This window comes from Opisthorchis viverrini (genome assembly GCF_000715545.1).
Source record: "Opisthorchis viverrini unplaced genomic scaffold opera_v5_171, whole genome shotgun sequence".
In the NCBI taxonomy this organism is placed as follows: Eukaryota; Metazoa; Platyhelminthes; class Trematoda; order Opisthorchiida; family Opisthorchiidae; genus Opisthorchis; species Opisthorchis viverrini.
Genome location: NW_008751829.1, coordinates 845,905 through 857,402, shown reverse-complemented (window position 1 = coordinate 857,402; position 11,498 = coordinate 845,905). Strand labels below are relative to the sequence as shown.

At 45.9% G+C, this 11,498-nt stretch overlaps 1 protein-coding gene across 1 annotated transcript in view; it reads left to right on the top strand.

The window, feature by feature from the left end:
* Positions 1–492, top strand: part of T265_07488 (hypothetical protein) — a gene marked incomplete at both ends in the record, with an annotated part of 5,470 nt that extends 4,978 nt beyond the window's left edge. The window contains one exon of the mRNA XM_009173021.1: positions 355–492. Coding sequence (XP_009171285.1) covers positions 355–492 — 138 coding nt within the window. The remainder of the gene's footprint in view (positions 1–354) is intronic.
* Between the last annotated feature and the right edge of the window lie 11,006 nt (positions 493–11,498).

The following is an 11,498-nucleotide window of genomic DNA, read 5'->3' as shown; positions in this document are numbered from 1 at the left end:
TGGCCTATTGATATTCCAAGAAATTTGAAATCCGACCACCTTCTTTTTACTGACTTGGGTTCGGAAGCTCAGGGCATCACCTGTTGATCGCGTATTTTTGGACCATTAAAGTTTGTCCCCGAGGTTTTTCGTCTTCTTACTATCTGCCGTGCTAGGAGTCTGGATCAAGCAACATAGCTGGGGATAGAGTACTGCCACAATCCGCATATCATACTGTTTGCTCGCTGCGTGACCGAACCGTAACACTTTTGTATGTCTTCCCCCCATTAATAACTCTCTCCTTGTAGGCCCAGCAGTTAGGACTGGTGGCTCAATTCGCCCCACATCGGCTTTGTAAGCAACATCTGCAGATAGACTGAGCGTCGAGTGGCGATGTGCACTCTGAAGCACTCCACACTCCGAAGCAAGCAGGAGAACAAGCTGCTCTCGCTCTCACACTGGACTCGCTTGGCACTGTATCAGAAAAAGCTGCCGAAGACACACTGTAATTGAACTGTAATTGAACCGACCGTCCCATGACTGTCCACTCGCTTTCGGGTGCGAAACCCTGGCGATCTATAGACTGCTACGGCAGGATATGCAGGGTTTGGCATCGCCGAGTCACTGGGCTGAAGGATTCTTGCTTGACTAGGTAACCGTTGGTAGTCGCCTCTGTGCGGTCCGTCTGGCAGCGTCTCTGGAGCAGTCTCACAAGTTGATCGCTGTCAATTTTGTCGTGTTTGCTTATACTCCAACCAACTTTAGCAACGGCACCATCAAAGATAGGTTTTATGACACACATAATGCCCTGCTGCGGCGAGTCAAAACCTCAGCTATCGCGGTGATTACCTGAATGCACATTTGGCTAGGCTCCGCGCATTCGAGATCAGATTAGATTGTTAAAGCGGATGCAACTCGGACAATGGTAACCGAGTACTTAAGCCGTATGCTGACCGCAAATTGTTTTTTTGTGCAGTAATAACTTACGGCATAGCCAGCGCCGTCTGCAAATATGGTGTTCTTCAACGGCGTGCCAGCTAAGAACCCAATTGACCACTACCATCCATTACCAATGGCTCGGGCCAATGGCTGACTGCCGCTCGTTTTTGGAGCACATTGGTGGATTCAGACCACGCTCTCGTTAGGGTTAGCTTCTCCCTCCGTTCTCAAAGCCACATAGTGTGCTGAAAAATCACGTGGCAACTGAGAGACTGGAAGATGCGGAATAGTCTTTTGAAATATCTTCCCGCTACTCCATCATCAGCTGTGAACTTATGGTGATCCTTCTGACCATTGTACTTTGGTACTTTCTTTGTAACTTATCATTACTCAAATTGTACCACTTTCTATCTCTCACTAAAATCTCAGCTTATTCCTCTTCCCTTCATACCGAATAACTTTTGTTTAAAATGAACAAAAAAGAAATATTGAGACAATACAAATTCTGCACCTCGTGAAAGGCGTGTTCCTTTCTTGCGGTGTCGAATTACGCTGGCAGTGAATCAACGAGCGGTGATCTACCTTTCAGACTACGACGGGATAGAAAGTATCTAGGAATATATCAAGGAAGATTCCAGGAAGGAGATCGCTTTGGATTTATTGTGGTGGTAATAACTAACTGTAACCAACGAACTGTGAGTTGTATCAACTCGCCTATTTTTTCTCACTTGATTTCACTACTTTGAACTAGTATTTGCCCACATTATCGACTAGAAACTCATTCACGGATTCACGGATAGATACACAAGAATTAGGCTTTTGCCCAAGTTTCCCGGATCGGTTTTTTCTTGTCGGTCAGTGGCTGTCTTTCACCTGAAAGGCACAAGTGAACAGAGGGCGTGGCACTGCTCTTTATGTTCTCTGCTCGATGCAGTATGCTTGCCAGCGCGAGGATTCGCATAAATAAATGTCTAACAGTGCTTTATAGTGGGTTCTAGAAGGAGCATGGACAACCGTCGGAGGAAGGTTATTCCACGCCACTGCTACCCGAAATGAGAGAAAAATTTTGTCTAATGAATGTGTGTGCTATGAGGTTGAAAATTTTCTTACTATGCCCCCGCCGGGTGTTTGCTGGGTCAACGGGTCAACTCATACTGGGACGAGAGAGCTACCTGTTTGCACTGCTGGAAATTTCGCCTGTGGCACGGCGCAACCAGGATCACTCGAACACCAGATGTCAGACGGAGCAGTGGCACCACTTAAATCTCTGTGAAATACTCAAGCTGATCCATTCAGATTATCGGAAGCAAGTGAAAGGTGAGCATGCGAGACGACCTTGAAGTCTGCCTGGCATGAATAGCTAAGGATATACAGAAGGCCCAGGAGGCCGAAATACCATAAGATTATTTCGGTCAATCCGTGCGACCGGTTGCCCGAAACAGTCTGTGAGCGAAACCACCAAGCTTCGGAATGGAACAGGAAACTTGACTTAAAATGAAAGGCCTCAAACTTTGGGCTGAATATTTCCAGCAGTGGTTATAGTGATTATCTGCTGCCACTCCTCTGGATTTTACAACTGATACAGAATCCTGGACGGCGAAACTGAAAACCCCTTACTCTCTCGGAGGTTTATGGCTGCATGGTTCCTCCCAAGCGCAACGGAGCTTCTGGTCCGGATAACCTCCAACCCACATTGTTCAAAAGCGGAGGCACTGTCCTCAGTCAGCACCCATCTGATCTGTTTGTCTGCAGTTGCGGGAAGATGGTTGTTCTGGACACCTGGAGAGAGAGGTTTATGGCGCCCTTTTTAAGCTATACGATTAAACGGCCCAGAACTTTAGTATTACTGAGTTTCAAAGGGGCATTCGACTCCGCTGACTGGTCTGTTCTCCTTGACACTCTTGCTCATCAAGAATGTCCAGAGAGTTTGTGAACACAATAAGTTCTTTGTATTCTCAGACTACCGGACGTGTGAAAGTCTACGGAGAGTTCTTTAAAAGTTTCCGTACACAAAGTGATGTCCATCAGGGATGCTGGAAGTTTCCAAACCCCAGTGTTCAAATAGCCCTTGACAAGAACCTGGTCGATCCAGAATATGCAGGGGACATCGTTCCCATCTTCAAAGAGAAGTTGAATGTGTTTTTGAACGAACTGACAAAAGTCTTCTGGTATGCACTTGGAAAACCCGAAAGTCATTCTTGCGGACATACCATCACTGAACACGCCACTTGCACTCCAAGGAGGGGCACTCGAATTTGTGAGGCGTTTTTCGTACCTTAGAAATTGTATTAGTTCAAACTGTAGTGTGACAGATGAGGTCGATGCACAGATCTGTATGTTTCGTGTTGCGCTTGCTAATTTGAGACACCTATAACCTCAAAGCAGTATATCCGTGAACGTAAAGGGACGTGCGCATTAGGATGCAGTATGGGCTTCATTGTTGAATGGTTACGCGAACTGACCTGTTCGAGCAGCGGAACTGAGAGGTCTTCAGTCGTTAAGAAATAGCTATCTCAAGACCATAGCTCATGTGGGCTTCGTATCCGGATACTCACTTAAGTTCCTCATTACGGATCCGTAAAGAGAAGCATAGAAAGTGAGTTTTCGATCGTCCACTGGAGACATACTTAAAAATGTATCCAGCACCGGAGGCTGCGTGGCTGCGAGATGGCTTATTGGTTAGAGGGTGAATTTGCAAACCGAAAGGTCAGTAATTCGAACATCTCTCCTGAGTCTCGACTTCTCCAGTCTAGGCTTCGGCAACATGGTAGTGGCCTAGCCCTCGTGCTTCCTTTGGGTGTCATGGCAGTGGATGCTTTGGCCAGTGAATATCTAGCCCGTTTGTGTCTATCTTGAAGAGCTCATTCCAAATAACTTGGGTGAGTACTTAAGTGCTAATTTTCGAAAAGATCACTTGCGGTGAATGCGGTAAACCCAGGTGTGCTTCTTGACTCCCGTTGCAACGGGTCTTCTGGCACCATTGATTCTTACGGCGGCAGGCGAATCCTTGACCCATGAGCATCAGGCGGACTTTCAACAGGATGGAGGCTGCATCGGCCAAATATAACGCTGGCGATTTTTTCACGCAAATTATTTTCACCGAAACTATAGGGTTTTCGAAGTTACGACTTTGGCGGGGGGTTAATCTAATCAGTTTTCACCCTTGGGTGACATGTTGCACGCAGCATTTTGTTTGGGTGAGCGAAATTGCAAGGTCACGAACCATCACCGATTTGCATTTTCTCACTGGTTTTCGTGAAGTAGAACACGAAATCGCACCTTAGCAAATTTTGGTGTTCTTCGCGGTTCTTTAGGAATAAAAACATCCTAAGAGTATCCAATGCAAATTTCACCCTTGAGGACCAGTTGTTGACGTTTGTTTGCTTCACACACCGTAGGTTTAACAAATGCAAAATTTATCTTGTTCGGCGAACCTGGTCACGAGACATTTTCCCGTGGATCTCAACTACAACATTGTTGGACAACAGTGTGAACTGTGCAGTGGCAACGCGAGGGTCATCTCTGTTGATGACCCCCTTTCTCAGATATGCATAACTTTATACCATGCCACCTGCCAAGGCTATTTATGTTAACTCCCGGGCCCGTATGCGTGCTCGTAGCTGACTATAATGTCCCGAATGTACGCTTTCCACTATATCATTTAAAAGTGATAATTAACCAAATTTGTGGTGTCTAATTCACCAACTATTTCACAAAGCCCTTTGTCAAGAACTCCCGGTTGGTGTGCGCGGTGAACCTGGAGGCTTACTGTCATAAAGGTAAACTCACTACTTGCTGAATCAGTATGATCGGCAATAACGAGGGAGCCATGTGTACAACAATGATTCGATAGCGGGATTCGGAAACCATATGCCCTATTGGGCTCGGCGAAGCTAAATTGAGGTGTTCAATTGTCAGTCGTATGACTTGAGACTTAGGATCCAAGGGCCACACGCGTCCTCAGACGCGTACCCATAGACGCAGCTGCTACGAATATCTAATGCGTGAGCGGATGATTGATGTCAAATCCGCTCGTTTAAAGCACTAAATCTGAAGTTAACTCAATTCCTGATACCGATAAAACATGGCTCAATAAAGTCGACAGCCCAGCCTTTCTCATCGAAGCTCGCAACCATCACATACGCAACGAGAGTCGCATTCTGTACAACAAGGGGCATCCTTCTGGGCTTCATCCAACTCATCGTTCATGTCGAAGTATTGAGACCCATCTTCACTTATGAAATCATGTCGAGTATACACGAATGAATGAGCTAGTAAGATAGACAAACTTGCTTCGATCCGGCTGCCTCAGAGAATGATAATAATCTAGCTGGAGGCTGCAAGGACACATTCTTCAGTGGAAATCCCTGGCTTCTTAACCGAAAAATTGGTAAGTAACTGTCGCCCTCCGGATTTGCCGACACCGCCCACATGAGCAATGGTTTTTGAGACAACAGCTGTCAAACACATGAAAACGACTTAGTTCTGCTTCTCAAATGGGCCAGGTGTTATAGCCATATAGCAGAACAGCTTACACTGCAGCCTGACACACACTTCACTTGATATTCACGAATGTAGGTGTTTCAAATGAGCTAACTCAACACGAGCATTAGGTTTGTGCGTTGACCTCTTCTGTCGCACCATAATGAAAACTAATACAACTTCAAATGTATATAAAATGCTGCACCACATTACCTCTATAACCGGATCAGAAAAATATATGCGATCTTGTATAGGCCTTGTTCTACTTCTGAGGATTTATTTCCCCAACCAAAAATACCCCCTCCTCACAAGATTGCACATCCAAGCCAAATCCCCCCGAAAACGACGTCCGTGACGGAGTTGCCTAGAAACCGAAGTATTTAAGCGCAATGATGGCATGGCACTGATATACCCAGTTTGATAGCACACCCGCAACTATGCCTTTCCTCTCCTTCACCCTTCTCTTGCCGTATAGCCCGCTTGTTCCATTCCCTGCAACTGCAAACAGACTCACGCTCTATTCTGACCAACGTCATGGTCATGCCTGACGGTACGCCACCCACATGTTGGGGGAAAACATCAAAATGATAACGTGGCACTTTGTGGATACAAAGTGCACACCAATGGACAGAATGACTTTAGTCAGTTCATCCAAACACACCAGGGCCTTTCCCCCTTCTTCGAAGATGACGGCGATATTTGCATACTCCGCATGATGAACCTCATAATCCGCCTTCCGCAATGAAAGAAGCGAAAACCGATTCCGGTCTGAGGTTGTCCTGGTTATGGCGTACATCCCGAGCAATTATTCTATAAACCGGAACATCCATTGATAGAAAAGGAAAAGATGCTGCAAGACTCATCAAATACACGTGATGTGACGACTGAGGGGCAACTGGTTTCGCAAAGCTCCTCGCTTTTCTTCAGACTGTGGCAGCTCCATTCTGAGGTCAGCACATTGTACGAACAAGCAACACCACCGGATATCTCTGATATCATGTCGCTGCAAGTACCAATCTAACTTAGTTGCGTACAATTCTACAAGTGCACGTCCCTCATACACGCATATGCCCACACCAGCTCGCATCGACAGCATACCTATTATCTGCACGCAAATATCCATTACTGTTTTTAAAGTCGCACAGTTTTGCCTCATTGAATTCCGTTATTTCGAAAGGGGTTCTAACTCACATCAAAGTGCTTTCTAGCAAACCGTTTGGACGCTTTTTCCTATTTTGGATCCTCAACGTGGATATGGCTGTCTCATGTCCTCGTTTGAATTGCAGCAACGAACTACCACGAGTCCTCCATAGACCCAAGAATATCCTAAATACAATGAGTTCATGTACGGGACTCTCCACGAACCGAAGTACGGCATCGCGATGACGGTATTGCGACTACCATGCTCAGTCTGATTTGTGTATTTGCAGTTCACGGTTGTTGTTGTCATTTTCTATCCAGATTTCATGAGTGAGTGTTTAAAGATGTAGGCACCTCAGAATGATTGTGTTAAGCTAGCGCTAAGTCCCTCCCCGTCCACCGTTACTCTTTTCTTTACAACAAGGCTTTCAAATAAATCCTGGTTGTACGGCAGTGAAGCATCGTTGTTCAACACTGATGTTGTTGATGCTGTTGATGACGATGATGATGATACCCAGTCCGATGGCTTGCACGTAGTTCAGTAAATCTCTAGTTCCCAGACAAGCGTGTTACACAGAAGACCATTTCATTCCGTTTATTTGTGCAAGGACTTGAAAACAGTGGCCAAATTACTGTGCCGTCTGCTTGTTTCACCCTCAAACCAAATAGTTTATCCAACGGCACTACTGGCGGCTTGGTATATCGGAACAGATCAAACCTTGTCTTGAACCAGATATAATGTTTGCTGACCATCATGAAAAAAGAAAAAATCCTACCAACTGTGACAAATCCTCTCGCTTAAGCGGAACGCTTGTGGCGACCAGAGAAGAAATTTTCATATCCGGGTTGCGAATGTCCGTTCCAAATTAAGTTTTCTCGGACGTAACCAGTGTGATTATTGTCTCAGTCGTTTTGGGATTACTTCCAAATTCATTACGCATAGAACCCAGATTTTCCACAAAATTTCACACCGTTTCCACAGAGACAATTCGAGAAGCCGCCGGCAGCCACAACAATCCGCATTCCGCACCAACAGAAGACTCGGAGTTCATTTAAACAACTTCTAATAAAACTGCTGCCGCTTGTGGAGATCGTAAGCTCCCAATTAAGCACCATCAAACGCTAAAACTTTACGTTGAAACTTTCCTATTTCGAACCACCGTTTCAGAGAAATTTTGGGTGTGCATCTAGTTCGCGGCACCCCATAGGTAACACTTCGTCAGCTGTTAGAGCGATGCCATAGGTAAAGATGACTCACAATCTTAAAGTTCCTTTACTTAAGGAGGGTTTGACTCTGTCGACCGGTCAGTGCTCTCACATACACTCGCTCAATAATGGACGCCACGGAGGTTTGTGAATCTAATCCGATCCCCACACTTACATACTTCTGGTTGAATCAGCGTGTATGCCGATCTCCGTTAAAGCTTTCCCACCGAAGTGTAATCCGACAAGGATGTTCAATCTATCCGTCCTTGTTCAACTTTGCCGTCAATGAAATAATGAGGTGATTGGTGCAAGGTCGCCAAAACTCATTTATGTAAATCGTTGCTAATGCGACCCCTGTTAAGCTAAAGTGCGCAGGTGACATCGCCTTCATATTTGAGGATCAAGGCGAACCACATACCTTGTTGAATACGCTGGCCATCGTCATACCCTTTTTAGCCCGGTATCATCGAATTGCGAAGCCATGCTTCATAACATGCAGTTTCTTAACGCACCCCTTGCCATTCCAGGGGAATCTAAGAAGGTTGTGGAGAATTTTACATACCTCGGAAGTTGCATGACCTCCGACTGAAATATGCCTGAAGGAGTCAGCTTGAAGAATCTAAAAGACCCTGGGCCGCGAAGAAGGTTTCGCGTCACTTGCGGCGTCAAAAAGGCATCACTGAGTCTTAACGGTAACGTGTACCGTACCACAGTAAGGGCTGTGTTGTTGCATGGCTGCGAAACATGTCCTCTGCGGACGGATGATGTCAGGTGTCTTCAGGTTTTTTACCACTGATACCTCAGAATGGTGGTAGGGTTTGGGAACAGTGAGATGTGATGAACGACGGGCAGTTCTACCAGACTGCGTATGGCAGTCGTGGTATCATTGTCACGACATTGTTCACGGGTCCGCAAACGGCGCCATACGTGAACATATTCAGTAACTCAGTTTGGACTGTCAGATTACTTCAAGATCGGCATGGGAATCGTGACGAATTTAGGCCAGCTTGAACCAAGTTCGTTCTTGTGTCCATCGAGGGCACAATGTTTTTTCTGCTGCCATCTAAACGGAACGCTAAGACAGTCATGCTTTATTTGGGAATCAAAGAGGGAAAATGTGACAAGAAGGTATGCTAGAGGTTGTAGGTTGGATCGGGGCCCAAAATAGCTGGACGCCTCGAGTAATTGTAGTAAGGCGACTGTTCAATTTTCCAAGCGATAATCAAGAAACCGGTGCACACAGTGGGGAATGCGAATGGGTGGGACAATGCACGGATGTGAGGGAAGTGAATTAGCTAAATAGCGCACAAATAGTGTGATAGATAGCTGTGCTGTCGTTCACAAATCTGCTTAAGAAGAAACCGGGGTGTGATTAGACGGTTCCTAAATCCGCGGTCGAACCATACACGACTTTGAGGTAATCCCGTTTAACAGGTGGCTAGCTGACAAGCATTTCGTTGGAAAGCGAATCGGGGTTGGGAATGTAACGCAGTCAACCTTTGAAACCGTTAGGCAACGCTCGTTCAGGAAACAGATTAGGGAGCTACAGGGGAAGACAAGTTACCGGTCAGGAGGAAACAGCGAACAGTATCGTGCACACTTGGCACGCAGATAACATTCTCATATTGCATGCCGTTGAAAGAGGTGTTAACTAGTCCCAGAAATTGTGTAGGCCTAAAGGAATTGGTATTTTAAAGCACGCATGGACCAAGGGTCGGAGAAGAGTGCCACAAGCATCGGATGTTTGAACGGTCAAGTGAAAGTATGGTAGAGTTACAAATTAAGGGAAAGTGAACAGGCTTTGCAAATCTAATCGTTTCGGAGGCGCAACACCACGTGCTTTCAGTGAGTCCGTTTACACGCAATTGAATTGTCACTTCGATGCGATTGATGTTTTGGGTTCATAGGAGGATTTTCCGGGATATACGTTACGCCGGGTGCTGGCTTAAGCCGGCGGCACAGGCGTTCAAGGAAATGCCGCTTTTTTAGTTCTCTGTTTTCTCCACTGCAGAAGGCAAGCTATGAGGCTCAGCATGAATTGGAGAAGGCATTTGGGGGGAGCAAATGCAGTATATGAGAGTGCTGTCAAAAGTACAGTCCTTCCCACCGTGGGGGGCAGTGTATGCTGAGGAGGAGGATGTGGTACGGAAGGAGTTATTGAATATCCAGGAATGTGTAATGGCTGAAAATCTCGACCATGTGAAACAAACTCGGGTGGGCAGACAAGATGCATTAAAGGGATGGATGATGAGGCGTTAAGGTCCATCGACCGCCTAGACGACTGGGGCAGGATTCTTGAGTGTGTGTCTGTGTAAGACATGTGGGTGAGGGTTGAATGATAGTTGTCCCTGGCTTAGTGACACGGAATGAATCTGGCAGCTCCCAGTCAAGCCCCAAGCATCGCCAGATGCAGGTAAATCATATCGACAGTGGCTGATTTGGTCGCTCAAGTAATCTGATAGCTCGAACGTGATTGTGTAAGTGAAGGCAGGTGGCAATACGTTAACACGAACGATCAGTTCGTAGAAGCCAGAAACCACATGGCGGACACACCCCTGGGTACACATCCGAAGACGCGTTAGGTCCTATATTCCTCTTGATCTAACAGCGCAATTAGGAAGTTTGCTTTCATAACTGTTAGGCACGTGAAAATTGCACCGAAGTTTAAAAAGAGACCAAATAGAATACACATTTTCCATTTGGGATTTATCGTCGAGTGAAAGTTGTCCACGGAAAAAAGAAACCGAGTGACTACTCATTATAATTGTGCCAGTACACTGAATAAATAGAAACGTTTAGTCTAAGTTGGTTCTATGATTTTCAAGCCCGGGCACGGTGGGGCGACGACGCACATGGTTATGTTGATCAAGGACCTCAGTTGGCCTTTGGATTAGGCTATCACGGAAATATGTGGCATCATAATCGGTGAAGCGCGTGTATATCAGGCTGACAACTGTGATAAATTCATGAGGCGAGCCAAAACGTATAATTTAATGATGGCGATGGGCCGTCGTTAGCCATCGCATTAGGCTATCATGAATAGTTAAGGCCTTGTTAAGCTCAGCAGTTACAATAAGTGGCCAAGATGGGTGACAGTGCATGCCATTATCGTGATGAAGGAAATCGGTCAGCCTTTACCGCCAGCACCGTCATTGCGATTTATGACGTAATCCAGCCAAGTGATGCCAGGCTTTCCAGCAGTAAACACCAATCACCGGAATAATGGTAAGTCACACGCAGGTATCTGAAGACAATGCTTTGTGTCCTGTCCAGTTCTCAAATTGGAGAATCGGGCTCAACCGCAGAGACGCACCTCTATTGCACAGTGAACCAAGTTTTCTTGGATTATTACACTGAATGCAAGGCGAGCTTCTCAAAAGCAGTACTTTGCCAAAATTCGGCGAGCAGAGTAATATGATTTGTTACGCCTGGCGAGTGTAACACACAACAATCCGACTGAACAGAATATACATGGAATATTCCGCAGATGTTTTCCCCACTTAAGGAACATCGCGGGACGTCAAAAAATTCCAAGACTTGATTTCGTTCCTCATCTCGTAAACTGGTAATCACATGCGAGCCGTCCACTGTTAGTGACCTTGAAGGTTCGACTACTATGGGCATCGTAACCGAAAGTTGCAACCGGATTTCACTAAATCTCCGTAAAATTTGGGATTCAGAAGGGGCATAGTTCGTTAGAAATTAATTTCGTTTTATTTCTAATTATTGGGATAAATCTTGCGGCAGCAAGC